Source organism: Monodon monoceros, unplaced genomic scaffold, assembly GCF_005190385.1.
Source record: "Monodon monoceros isolate NGI ecotype Baffin Bay Population unplaced genomic scaffold, NGI_Narwhal_1 Super_Scaffold_3, whole genome shotgun sequence".
Taxonomy (NCBI): Eukaryota; Metazoa; Chordata; class Mammalia; order Artiodactyla; family Monodontidae; genus Monodon; species Monodon monoceros.
The window spans coordinates 3,102,757-3,116,899 of record NW_021703780.1 but is presented as its reverse complement, the minus strand read 5'-3'; the positions used below and the strand labels follow the sequence as shown (position 1 = coordinate 3,116,899).

The 14,143-nt window shown below is 59.3% G+C and overlaps 1 protein-coding gene across 1 annotated transcript; it reads right to left on the bottom strand.

The window, feature by feature from the left end:
* Nucleotides 1-1,135: 1,135 nt before the first annotated feature.
* On the bottom strand, nt 1,136-9,180 carry PSMG4 (proteasome assembly chaperone 4). The gene is made up of 5 exons (XM_029242437.1): nt 8,952-9,180; nt 7,366-7,441; nt 4,145-4,376; nt 3,588-3,643; nt 1,136-2,645 (listed from the first exon to the last, which is right to left on the bottom strand). The coding sequence occupies exons 1-3, from the start codon at nt 9,123-9,125 to the stop codon at nt 4,255-4,257; spliced, it is 372 nt and encodes a 123-aa protein (XP_029098270.1). The 5' UTR covers nt 9,126-9,180; the 3' UTR covers nt 1,136-2,645; nt 3,588-3,643; nt 4,145-4,254.
* Nucleotides 9,181-14,143: the final 4,963 nt, after the last annotated feature.

The following is a 14,143-nucleotide window of genomic DNA, read 5'->3' as shown; positions in this document are numbered from 1 at the left end:
CCAACCAGCCACTGTCTGGAGCACTCCCACAGCTGTGCTTTATTCAGACTGAAATGTAAATGGTTAGGGTTTTGCTAGAGTCTGTGTAAGGTTTTCTCTGTAAGGTAAGAGCTTCTGCTCCACGTGCTGGGGGAAAGCAGCTCACGGTATCATTAAAACCAGCTTAGTCTTTCCCGCGAGATCATCCTTTTATACTTGATGCTGGAAGCTCTTTGGGGGAAAAGCTTAACCATTCACCAGATCCTGATTAGTGGCGGTATCGCCACGGTCTTCCAAGGCAGGTCTGCTCAGCTCAGCTCCCGAGCAGCAGACGCATCGAGTCAGAGACAAGTTACTGTTATCACCCCTCCTCCCAGTTCAGCTCCAGCAGGAAAGTCCCCTCTTGCAGTCAGCTTTTCTGCCAGCACGACATGAACACACGGCTACTTCCTGAACTAAAACCAACAGGAAAATAACTAAATAGGCAACTAAGGCAGCCCCCAGGAGGGAGCGGTGCTCTTGCAAACACGGCCTGTCAGCCACATCCCGAGCACACACGGCACAGAAATCACCAGCTTGGAGGCCTTGGCTCCGCTGGCCGCCAGCGGAGACCCCAGAGCCCTCTGCTTCCGTCGGCACGGAGCTGGGCCTGGAGCAGGCCCCTCACTGGGGAGCTCCGCTGACGGCAGCCTCCGAGAACATCAAGACCAACTGAGAGAAGCAATAACTCACCAAAGCTCGAGCCCCACCCAACTCCAAGGGTTTTCGCTGTGTTCCTCACTTCGTCCCCCTGCCTTTCCAGGTCAGGCTCTGCACCTGTCTGGAGCCGTTTCAGAGGAAACGCAGGAGATGCTGAGAAACAGCCCTTGCTGGCCAGGCAGGCACTGCCTTGTGGCAGTCCCGGGACAGCCTGGGCCCTTCCTGGAAGGGTCCACCTCCCCACGGTGCCTCTGCCGTGGGCTCTTCTTCCAGGGAAGGCGTGGCCCTGGGTCTGTAGGAAGCAGCGAGGGGACTCCCAGCCCACGGCTGCCCAGACTCCGAGGCCCAGGAGAGAGGTGGAGTGCGTCCCCACCCGCCTCCTGTCCCCTCCGGTCTGTCTTGCCATCCCCCCACGGTGCCCCTACAAGCTGGCGGCCATGGGGAGGAGCCGCTGGCTCAGTGAGAGCGCCGTGAAGAGGTGAGCAGACTTGCAGGCCTGTGTGGTGCCAGCAGCTACACCGCCTGGTCCCAGGGCCACCAGCCCAGCCCCTCATGGCCCTGCCTTGTGTCTTGAGCCACGTCTGTTCTGTGTTTCAGCGTCCGTCCGCATTCACCTTAATCTACAAGGCCTTTCTTCACACCTGTGCAGCTTGAGTGCCAAACCTGGAAAGCGCCTTAGTCTCTCTCAGCATGCCGGCCGCAGGGTCCCCAGTCCAGGGCGGGATGTGCAGCGCAGGGCTGGCAGGGTCCCTGGGCCACACCTGCCAGGTGTGTCTGCACCCATCACCCCAGCTCCAGGACACCTTGCAGCCAGGCCGCTCCCTGGACCCCAGGCTGTGTGTGCCCTCCTGCTGGCCGTGTAGACCTTTAGGGATCATGCTCAAGCCGCAGGGGGCAGCCGGCACCTCCAGGAAGGCGGGCACAGCACTCCCAGACCCCTGTTCCGAAGTCCGAGGTCCATCTTAAGTGACAACAGTAGACGCTGGTCCCACGGAGCCCAGCACTGTGACCGCAGTGGTCAGGACTAGCTCGTAGACTAGAAGAGAAGCTGGCTGCGAGGGCGGGGCTCCCGGGACCAAAGCCCAGCAGGTGTGAGGGAGGGGGAGGTTCCTGGCTCCTCCGTGCCCCCTCCTGCAGCCCTGGGTCAGGCTGGTCCCCTGAGGGACAGCTGTGAGTGTGGCCAAAGCAGAAAAGCTTCCTGTGGGCCGAGCCCCGTGAGACCCCACACCACGCAGGCGAGGCAGCCCCAAGCCCAGCCGGGGCCGGTCCTGCCTTGCTCCGTGAGACCCCCATGCTCACGCGTGGACCCCACAGCCCAGGTCCCTCCGTGCTTAGTGGAGAGACACTTCTCAGGCGCCTGCCGCTGCACGTTCGCCGCCCGGCTCACCCAGCCCGCTGCCCGGGAAGGTCCAGCTCCTGCTCTGGCATCACGCCACACCCTCAGTCCCAGCCCCCCCGGGAGCCGGGACCCCCTTCCAACGAGTCAGGCACAAACGTGATCCTCCTGCCTTCTGTTCCTGTCTGGAAACCAGTAACAACTCACCCGATACCCTGCCTGTTAGCACCCAAAACACACAGTAAAAGTTTTCTGGAAGACTATATGACCACTTGCGACTAGGGGCATGGGGGCTGGCAAGCTGGTCCGGCCACAGAACAGCAAGAGAAAGAAACCGCCCAGAGGAAGTACTGCCCGCAAATACCACTTCCTGGCGCCACACGAGGGCGGCTGAGGCGCCGCGAAAGGACAAGCCCCTGGGCCACAGGGTGGTGGCGACGCGGTGCAGCCTGCGTGCCGCTGGGGGTGCCCTGGTGGCCCAGCAGCCCCGGGCTGGAGGTTTCTGTGTGAGAACCATGTGGCCTGCGTACGGATGGGACGCCTGGAGGTGCCTGCTCCCAGCACAAACCTGCACCCAGTCCTGGCCTGTCCTTCCACGTTCCTGTCTGCATGACATCACAGCTGTTGTACCCTGGGGGGAGATTTGTATGTAAATGTACAGAAATAAAAATGTTGCCCCATTGACAAACTTCCTCTGCAATGTCTTCCCTACCTCATCTGATGGTATCCAGTGAAGGGCATTTCATGACCACTAGCTACGAGTAATAAACTCTGTTGATTCAGGTCTCGCTGTGTCCCTACTTTAGCGCCTGTGTAAGCCCAGCCTCGGCTCTGCCCCCGGGGGACCGCGGGGGGCTTCTCTGCCTGCAGATTCCCCATCGTAAAGGCGGGCAGAGGCAGAGGAAACATCAAACTGCCGTTCGTAGACCCCGAGAAATGGGGGGCAACAGCAGATTTCAGAGTTCTTTTCTCTTGTGTGTGGATGTCCTGCTAATCTAATCCGTGGCCTGAAGGTTCCTAGAGAAGAAACGATTCTCACACTGTGATTCGGTCAGGAGAGACTGAGAACCCAGAGCTCTCTTTAATGTAGTATTTTTTAACAAGAAAGCAATATTTCTTTAATAAAGTATTTATACCAAACTCTCCTCTCCATAGCCCTGATTTGCGTTACCTGCTCTTCCTAGAAAGGTGCCCGCTGCGCTTCCAAACCACAACCGGCCGGGGCCTTGCAGGTTAGCGTCCTGAGCCCCAGACCTGGTCCCCGGAAGGGCCTTTCCATCCCGGCCAAAGCGTCACCGCTCTGGCTGCCCGCACTGGCTCGACACAGGGCTTGCCACCCATCGCGTGAACCGTGTCACAGGGCCCGAGACCATCCGCCTCTCCTGACAAAAGGGGTCCACGTGGACCCCAAAGATCAGAGAGTCCTTCGCCTGTAGTTCTCGGCCTTGGCTGTGCTGAGAAGCACGTGGGGGGCTTTCCAACCCCACAAAACCTGGGCCTCCGGCCTCCTGAGTCTGGGGAAGGGAACCTGTAAAAGCTCTGCCAGCAATTCGACCAGTTAAGAGCCACTGACCTGAGCAACACCGGCTTCTGGAAAGGAGTGCACGTACCAGAAAGGCTGGACTCCACCTGAAGCGGCAGGAAAAGGCCAAGGATTAAGACGACGTAGCAGGGGCCTGCGACTTGGAGGAAAGAGGGGACGGAAGGACAGACAGGGCAGCAGGAAGCCCAGGGAGGGGCTGACACACTCGGATCCATTCAACAAAAAGGGTAAAACCATGACCCAGGTCCTAGGGGCCACGGCACCGGGGTTTGCAAAGCATTTCCAGCAATAACCCAGCCAGGTGAGACCATCCCACTTCACAGGTGAGGAAACAGCACCCAGAGAAGTGAGACTCGGGGAGTGGCAGGACGTGGGGACACACGACAGAAGGACCTCACAGGCCTCGGGCCTCAGGCCCCGGTCGTGACAAGATGGGCCTGATGGGGTCGTGACTGATTTCCCCTCCATCCCACAACGGCCCCGAACCCCTCCCCCCAGGACCGCAAGGAACCTTCCGTGCCCTTCTCCTGCCTCCTCCTGCAGGTGCAGCCCTGGGGCCCAACTCCAGTGACGGCGGGAAGACCAACCCTTTAAAAACAAATGTCACGCATGACCCTGCTGACGGCTGGTGAGACCCCACGCGTTTATTCAGACGTCCGTCCGGGCGCACGCATCTGCGTCCTTGCTGCCGCCTCGGCTAGAACTTCTCAGGAAAGGCCTCCATTTCCTCCTTGATTCTGTTTTCTACCAGCAACGTGAAGCTGCTGTCGGTGTTTGGAAGGTTATAGCTGACAAACACCTGTTTGCTGGTCTTCCTGGCTGAAACGAGAGAAAGCACACGGACACGTGCAACCCACTGCGGGGAAAGGCCTGGAAGGGGAAGGCGGGCCTCCATGGAGAGAAACGAAGTGGGGAAAGGCCTGGAAGGGGAAGGCGGGCCTCCAGGGAGAGAAGCAGGGAAAGGCCTGGAAGGGGAAGGCGGGCCTCCAGGGAGAGAAGCGGGGAAAGGCCTGGAAGGGGAAGGCGGGCCTCCAGGGAGAGAAGCGAGCTGACACCTGTGGTGTCACGGGCAATTGCTGCAGACCAGACTACAGGCACCGAACAGCGGTTCTGAAAGCCCCGTCCCCGTGGCCACAGTGCCGGGACCTCGTGGGAGATGCAGACCCTCGGCCCGCCCAGACCCACCGAGTCTGCTCTCAGACTCTACCGTCTGAGTCCCACCGCTCTGCACACGGGGCTGGCTGGTTGTGCCGCTTTTTAGAAAGCACAGATCATGTGCAAGTATTTAAAACACTAAGGTCCTGGGACTTCCCTGGCGGTCCAGTGGTTAGGACTCCACGCCTCCACCGCCGAGGGCCTGGGTTCAATCCCCAGTCGGGGAACTAAGATCCCGCGAGCAGCGGGGCACGGCCCAAAAAAATCTATCTGTACTTCAGAACCGCCCCCTCCAGCAACTCCCCTGCCCACAGAGGGGAGCCGGCGTTCCTACACACGCACACGTGCAGGCGCGTGCGCACACACGCACGATTACTCAACGCGATGTGAGAGACGTGTTTTAGCTCCTTTCTGCGGCACCATTCATGGCTGACGTGAGCTGCTCCAACCGCCAAAAGCACGCGCAGTTACACACCCATAACCTGAAGGCAGGACAGGTCCCGAGGACGAGCCAGGCGGTACCGGTCCCCTCTTCCCCTTCCGGTGAAATAGCTCCTCCCTGGGCCCCATCCCACAGGGGGCGGGTGCAAGCCTCTCCTCCCCCCACCGAAGTCAGGGGCTACGTCAGTCCCATCGGCAAAGGCAAAGAGGTGGGGACGGGGGAGAGCTGGGGCAGTCGAGCCACAGCTGCTCAGCCTGCCTGCATTCGGCGGCAGGAAAGTCCCCGGCCCCCGGGGCCACTGATTCCAGTCCCTCCGCGAGCCAAGAACCATCCCGCCTGCACGGTCCACCCGGCAGCCCCACCGCCACACAGGGCAGGGGGTCCCCATCCACACCGAAGCCCCCAGCGCCCCTAGGCCGTTCACCTCTTCCACACAAGACACTGTCTCGGGGCACCTGTCTCTTCTCGGCCCCCTCCAGACAACTAACGACGGTTAATAACGCATTCTCAACTGCAGGTGACCTCCCTGCGGAACGGGCCTCTGTGGCCTCAGCACACGCGTCGCCTGTCCCCCTGGGGTGCTGGCATCTCACCACGTGTGCCCGTCCCTGCTGGGCGGTGGCCGAGGGCTGCCGGGCTTGCCGATACGGGAAGGTGGGAGCCTCCATTAACGTCTGACTTTGGTTAAGTTAGAAAGAATGTATTTTTTGGTCTGTGTTGTTTCAAATTATGCAGATTATAAATCGACGTAAGCCACGTGAGAGAATGTTAAAAAGAGTGCCAACGTTTGCACAAAATGCCCAAAAAAAGGAAAAGAACCCTAGTTTTCGCACACAAACTGCTTCCAGGCCTCATCTCAAGGACACCGGGAGCCCATCTCCCTTCACTGGAATAACCAGGTAATTCGTGGCTCATCAAACGAGCTCCCGCCGCCCTCCTCTCCTGGACTCAGTCCACACTGGGGGGACCCACCGGTCCCAGCTCCACAAACCAGCAGCCTCCCTCCCTCCTCCACCAGGCCCGGCACACGGGGCCTGCCTGCTGGGGTTGCGTCACCCCGAAACGCTGGCAAATACGCAGTGAAGCCAAGGGGCATCAGGTCTTCCACCTGCTCTCCGTGGGTCACAAAAAACCAGCAGCTCAAACGCAGAGCAGGAATGATAGCGCCTGGGAGTCCGGGCGAAGGCTAGGCAAGAATCCTTTATATCTCTCCTGTGGCTTTTCTGTAAATTTTAAATTGCTTCCTCATAAAAAGTTACCAAAATAACTTACTAGCCAGGCTGCTCTGGCTTCAGGCTAAAGGACAAGTGTGGTGGACGTCCCCGAGACGCAGCCGCCAGGTCTCTGCCCCGTCTCGTGCGACCTGTGGGCCACCTGTGCCAGCCCTGGCCCTCGACTCTCTGGCAGTGCCCCCACCAGCGCGTGGCCGCGCTGTCCGCATGCGTGCGTCCCGGAGCGACTGACGCACACGTCCCCACTCCCCGGAGATGAGGCTGACAGGACCATCGACACAACTGCAAAATAAGCTCCTCAAATCGGGGCCCGGCCTCATCGCCACCCCCCAGCCAGGACCCAGGGCTCCGCACGTGGCCAGGACACTGAACACCAAGGCCAGACGGGAGGCAAGGCGGCCCTGCCGGTCGAGGTCCCCGGCGCCTGGGACCACCCGGCAGTCATGGGTACCAGCTGGGGGCACCTTTACCTGAACCACCTGGGCATCCTGCAGGACACGTGTTTTGGGTGCAGGGGGGCTGGAGCCCTCAACCTCGGGGCCCTGCCTGACACCCTTTCGGGCCACCCTAGGCCAGGCCATCACCCTTCTGAGCTCTGAGCGACATCACCTGCGGCGAAGGGCGGTCCCTCCTGCTCCGCGGGGCCCCACCGAACCCCTGGAGGCTACCTGGAGCCGCCACCCACTAGGCACCGTGGGCATCACTCGCCCTCTCCTCCCACGAGGAGGAGAAGATCACCTGTCACTGGTCGGCCTGGACGGCAGCCAGGGCAACACGGGAGCCCGTGGGCAGCACAAGCCCCGAGCAGTGCTAGTACCAGGTCAGCTCCTGAAAAGCCCAGTGTACAAGGCCTTCCTTCCCGCAGAGACCGGGGGTCTGCCTCCCAGACAGTCTTCCTCCTCCAGCGACTCGCCTCCCGGCTCCGCTGAACAACGAGGTCCCCACCCAGGCACTCGGGCAGCTAAGCTGCAGGACCTACCTAAGCGCTGGGCGAGGCCGGTGGACGTCGTGTCGGACATGTCCCCAAGGAGGGCAGTGGACACAGGGATGGGGTCCTGCAAGGAAAACAAAGAGCAGTCCTGCCCCACCTGCAAGGCCCGACGCTCCTGGATCACCTGAGCACCCAGCGTCCCATGGCCCCCCTTCCTGTCCCAGGCCGGCCTCCCCCTGCAGTGGGCCTGTGTCGCCCTAGCTGTGCAGCCTCTCCTGGCAGCAGGCAGGCCTGCCCGGTGAAAGGCTGGAGCAGCCCAGAGGGGCGAGTGGGGCACAGACAGGGGGGCAGGGGCGCCCCAGCAGCTGACGGGGCCTGCAGGTCAGTGCGGGCTCTGGACTCTCGGAAGGTCTGAGCAGAGGGATGACGATACTGACTGCAGCCCAGGGGGGACTGGCCGTAAGGCAGCGCCGAGGGCTAAGCCACGACCTCCAAAAGGTACGTCCAGGTCCTAACCCCTGGCACCTGTGCAGGTGGCTTTATTTGGAAATAGGGCCTTTGCAGATGTAATTGAGATGTAAGTTAAGGTGAGGACCCTTCATCCAGTAGGACTGGTGTCTTCAGAAGAAGGGAAGAGAGAGGCGCACAGAGGAGAAGGCCTGTGCAGTGGCAGCAGCACTGGGCGTGACGAGGCTGCCAGGAGCACCAGAAGCCCAGAGACGGGACGACTTCTCCCCCAGAGCCTCCGGGAGGAACCAGCCCTGCTGACACCTTGATTCAGACTCTGGCCTCCAGATCTGGGAGGGAATCAGCCTGTTATTTTCAGCCACCCAGCCTGTGGCACTTTGCAACAGCAGCTCTGAGAAACCTATAACGTGGCAAAGGGGGCCTCAGCCGCCACGAGACATGCAGCTTGGCCCAGGCGGCAGGTGAGGAGAGGCTGGATTCTGCAGGTTCTGCTGACAGCAGTGCCTGCTGCTTCACTGACACTGGGCGCGTGGAGCGTGGGAGAGGGGATCCAAAGATGACCCCAAGGTTGGGACGGAGCTGCTGTAACAGAAAGGGGCTGGCTGCTGGAGGAGCAGGGCCGGAGCCTGGAATGCCGAGGGACAGCTGCCTGTTACGCTCGCCAGCGAGACGGGGGAGGGGAGGGGAAGAGCGGGAAAGAGGTCTGGGCCGGAAACGTAAATAAATGTGGTCCACAGGGAGCCGGCAAGAAAAACAGGGACAGATGCCACCCCCCAGGGCGAGTGTGAGCGGACAGCAGAGGTCCCACGAGGGAGCCCTGACACTCCAACCAGAGATGGAGGACGACCAGCCCAGCGGCGGGACGCAGCTCTCCCCGGGTGGGCAGCGCAACCCTCTTCGACCCCGGTCCCGGGGAGCCCCAAGCTCCCCTCCCCGACCCGGGACAGCCCTGGGTGGCCGCCGAATCCGCGGTCTCCCCGGCGGGCACTTGGTGGGCACGGGGCGGGCGCCTGAGGCCGTCGGTCACCGTCCGGCCCCCACCGGCCCGGCCTCCGAGACCCCATCCCTCCCCCGCATGCCTAGCCCCCTCCGCCCCCTCCCGGACCCCGCGCCGCTACCTCCCCCCCGGCCCCTCTACCCACCCACAGCCCTCCGGCCGCACTCACGTAGCGGGTGCACATGGCCACGGAGAGGTTGCGCAGGTGCGGCGTGGCCCCCACCCACAGGAAAAGCGAGTCCGTCAGCCGCATGACGTGGAAGTGGACGAGCTGCTCCCACAGCCTCGCGCTGAAGTTGTGCAGGGTGACGTTCCCCCGCGCTGCAGCCCCCGGCCCCTCCATGCCGCCCGGAGGCCCCGCCGCACGCGCCCGACCCGGCCCAGCCGCGCCGCCGCCAGACCCGAGCAGGCGAGCGCCGAGAGGTCGAGCGCGCCTTCGTTTTCTATCCCGAGGTGGGGCGGGGCCTGGGGCGGGGGCTCGAGAGTGGGCGGGGGGGCGGATCTCGGTGTGGGCGGGGCTTTCCGGGGAAGGGCGAGGCCCAGGTGGGCCGCCGGAGGGGCGGGTCCCGAGAGTGGGCGGGGCGGGGGCGGGCCGGCGTCCTTGCGGACAGCAGTGTAGACTTGTGGGAGCGTCTTACCTGGTGGAGACGCGCCGCCCAGCAGAGGGCAGCGCTGTTCAGTCGGTGCCGCAAGCACTCAAGGCCGCCTCCTCCGCGTGCTCGAGCTAGCCGTGAGGATGGCAGCGATAGTGGGGAAAGCCGTAGAAAGGAAAATTGCATGGACTGAGTTAGGGGGGTGGGTTGGCACGCCTTTGGACCCAGACCCCTGAGCTGATGCCCTGTACAAGCGTGGGCCTTGGCTAAACCGTTCAACCCCTGAGCCTCAGTCTCCCCATCTGCAAAGTGGAAGTAAGAACGGGCGCCTCTCAGAGGCGTGGGAAGCAGGTGAAAGGGGGCCACTGTCATCCCTGCTGGGGACCTTGACTTGTAGTCACTCTGGGACACTCGGGAGTCGACATAGGAAGGCTTCAGTGTGTTGAGAGACAGTGTTTGTGGTAAACGCACACAGCGCCCATTTTTGTCAGATTCTGTTACAACTGACTGTTGGGTTTTATGTCAGAACTATCAGAGCTATGCTTTTTAAATCTCTAATAGATCTAAGTTGACTAAATTGACATTTAAGAGAGTAAGTATTGTTAAAAGTTTGTTCCCTTCGCTAATTATCAATGATTCAATTATGTACTTAATTTTCAGGTCAATAGTTTCTAACAGCTTTATTAAGGTATAATTAACCTACAATAACTGCACTATTTAAAGTATACGAATTGAAGTTGTGACACGTGTGTAACTCACGAAACCATCCCCACAACGAAGAGAATGTACATGTCCATCACCCCCAGAGGCTTCCTCAAGCCCCTTGTAACCCCTCCTGCCTCCCCCAAACACTGTGCTGTACTTGGTCACTAGTTTGCATTTTCTAGAGCTTTATGTAAATAGACTGTACAGTAGGTATAATTTTGGGTCTGCCTTTTCACTCATCACAATTATTTTGAGATTCATCCAGGTTGTTGCATGTGTCATTTGTTCCTTTGCATTGATGACCAGCGTTCTGCTGGGTGGACGCACCACTGCTTGTTTATCCCTCACGTGCTGATGCCCATTTGGGCTGTTTTCAGTTTGGGGATATTGCAGTCAAGCCGCCATGAACATGTCTGGACAAGTCTCTATGAACATATGCTTTCATTTCTTGTGGTTAAAGACCTAGGAGCAGAATGGTTGTACCATGTGTAACTTTTTAAGAACCTGACAAGCTGTTTCCACAGTGACTGTGCCCTTGTATTTCCCATCAGCAGAGTATGAGTTCATTTTAGCCATTCTAAGGACTATTTCAACATGATTTTAATTTGCATTTCCTTAATTATTAATGAACCTCAGTTTACACTTCACACCATACGCAAGAGTGAACTCAAAATGGTTCAGAGACCTAAACATGAAACCTAAAACTGTAAAACTTCCAGAAGAAAACGTAGGAGAAAACCTTTGTGACCTTTAAACAGACGAAGATTTCACAATAAAATACCAAAAGCATGATCCATAAAAGAATAAATGGATGAACTGGACTGACGGAGCAGGTGATGTCACCCACACATCAACTCTAATACCCTCTAATGCTTTGTTCCCTTAGAAGACAAACACCATTTTTAAAACAGAGAGTTTCTCTCTAAAGAGCCTTGAAGAGCTGTCTGGGGAAAGTAAGGCAACCAGCTAACACCCTGTTGCCCCCTGTTCTCCCCGACACCTGCCCAGCACAAGTGGGAGCACGCTCCTCTCTGCTCCTCCGGCGGGCTCAGATGACCGCTGCGGAAGCCACGTGACCCAGCAGGCAGGGCTCACAACCTCCAGGCCCCCCATCACCAGCTGCCCCTCAACACACTGTCCTGTGGTCCCCAGACTGCATCCTCTCATTTACCTTGAGGGCTTTTCTCCTCAAGTCCTAACCCTACCCAAGCCCACATTCAGCCGATGCCCAGCTTCTGAGTTTACAAAGAAAACAGAGGTCATCGGGCTCGATTTCCCCAAATCCTTGTCCCTCCTCTCAAACCCTTACCTTCATGTGACCCCACTCTTACCTCCTTCTCCCCCTCATTAAGCAGGAGATGCCCCTCCCCTTGTCCCAGGCTGATCTCTTCCCCTGGGCTCTGACCCTCTCCTCCTTCACGTCCTCAGGAACCCACTCCATCAACCACGCTGGCTTCTCCAAAGACTCTGGGATGTGCCACCCAGACCCCTTCAAGAAAGGACTGGTTGTCCCAGCTGCTGGCAACGCCATTAGCAGAGAGCCTTCCACTGGGGCCTCCTGCGGCGTCTGCACGCCCTCCCCAGGGCGGCCCACCCCCAGTGACTGGTGGAGGCAGCTGTGTAAAGGCCAGGCCTTTTCAGCCCAACGCAGGACAGCTGTGATGGGCCCTTTTCGCTCCACAGTGCCCACGGAGTCAGCTCAGGGTGTGAGGTGGGGGTGATACAAGGCTAGTAGTCACCCTACACCGTCACAAGACAGGGGGTGGACGATCATCAGTCACCCTGATCTCAGGTGGTCCCTTTGCTCAGTCTCCGGGACCCAGATAACTGAAGACGTGACCAGGTCCCCGGCAACACACTGTGAGCCCCAGCCCTCCCCCAAAGGGACCAGTGCCCATTTACTCAGGTAATGGTACGCTCGGGAAAGAGGAAGACCCAGGCGTTTCAGGGGTCAGAGCCGGCACTGAGATATGGGGACCAGAAGTGTCATCACTGCCCTGCTGCGTGTGCGGGGCCTACAGGGACCAGACAATAAACAGAGTGCTGGCCTAGGGTCCACATTCGCCTGGTCCCTGAACATGTAATTGGGGTGGACGCACTCAGAAGTTGGCACACCCCCGTACTGGGTCCTTGGCCTGGGGTAGGAGCTACCGTAGTGGAGGACGCTGGGGGGAGCCTGGGATACTGCCCCTCCTCAGCCAGGCAGTACTGCATCCAGAGGAGGGTGGAGCATCATGGATCCAAAGGATGCAGTGGCGGTGGTCCTCATCCCTCTCTACTTCACCAGCTGAGGCTGGGAGACGGCGATAGACCACCATGAACTCGACCAGGAAGCGGTCCCAACTGCAGCTGCCTCGGCAGCTGTGGTGTCTTTGCCAGAGCAGAATAATAAGTCTTCAGGTGCATGGTAGGTGTACCAGGATTGGGGAAACGCGTTCTTTTCTCTTCTGATCAGTTTGCATTGACGGGGATGGATGACAATATTCATTTATATGAACGGTACTCATAGCCCAAGGCTGTGTTAGCTCTCCACCCGCTGACAAAATGTAGTGTGAAGAGCTCTACACTGTCTATAGACATTCCACGTAATATCACACTGATGCATTACATCATTGTCACCTCTGTGTCACCAATGCCCTGTCGTCCTCAGATCACACTTATGGCTGTAGGCAGGATCCCATAAAAATAGCTGAAGAATGGAGTAAAAGCCTGAGCTTGGCTGTTGGATGGGTCAGTGCAAGCCATAAATGGATGCAGTTGCATTACAGATTCACTCCGGCAGTGCACCTGGTCATCTGTGTGTCGACAGAGCAGTAGCCCAAGGTTAGAGTATGTACAGACTCATGGGCAATGGCCAGGGGCCTGGCTGGGCTGGTCAAGGACCTGTAAGAAGAAAGACTGGAAGATGGAGGGCGAGGAAGTCTGGGGAGGAGGCATGTGGGCGGACTGTCCACGAAGTGTGGAGATCACCGTAGCACGTGCTGTCACCCGGCAGACAACGTCCACCACAGGCGACAAATTTGTCAACTAAGTGACAAGAGGACTCCATCACTTGATGTTGGTTGGCCCCGTCTGCCACCACCCAGGGCTGGCACAAAGGGCCAAGAACAAAATAGCCACGGTAGCAGAGATGGAGGTTCTGCAAGAGCCAGCAGCACAATCCCACCTCCCAAGGTCGATCCTGCAGCTGGCCGGGAGGCCCAGGCCCCAGCTCCTCTCTGGCGCTGCTCCCCAGGGGTGGGAGCAGGGTGGCGGTGACGGGCTCCCTCCACCCAGGGGTGCCAGCGGTTTGTTCTCATGGGGGCCACATTCCAGGTACAGGTTTGCCCTCCTGTCCGCAGGGCCTCAGAGACTGCCACCATCCAAGTGCTCACAGAGCGTGTCCTCTGCGTGGCATTCCACGTAACCTCACTGAGACAGTGGAAGAGGTGGGAGGGTGGGCCCAGACCCACGGGAGCCGCTGGTCACATCGCCCTCTACCACCCACAAGCTGCCGCCCACCGAAGAAAGAGACGCTCAGAGATGGTGTGGATGGGGAGCCATCCCCCAGGCCCCACACACACACAACCGAACCGAAGTGCTTCCCATGGTGCCATGTCCCCAAGAGGAAGACCTCATGGGCCAAGGACGCCAGGGGTGGCAGCGGGAACAACCGCACTCACCATCCTCCCAAAAATCCATCTAGGGGCCGGTGCTCCCCAAACCTTCACTCACCGCAGGATCAGAGCCCCCAGGGGACATGGCAGAAGTCCACTAAGCCATTGCTACGGGTGGCTATCACTAGCACTTTGGGCTCCTTGTGTCCAGAGCCCCGCAAGTCTCGAAGCGGAGGCAGCATCCCTGCAGGGAAGTGCACCCTGATGTCAGGAGGAGGTTAGGGCTACTGTCACCCCTGGGGGAGGGAGGAAAGTGTCCTGCTCCTGGGTGACCTACTTGCGAGTCATTTGGTATCCCCTGCCCAGCTGTGACTGTAAGTGGACCAAAAAGCACCTCTGGCCTAAGGGCAGATCCCCCTTCCAGGAAAGAACTGTCACTGGGCCCTGGGGTCTGGGACCTTCAAGTG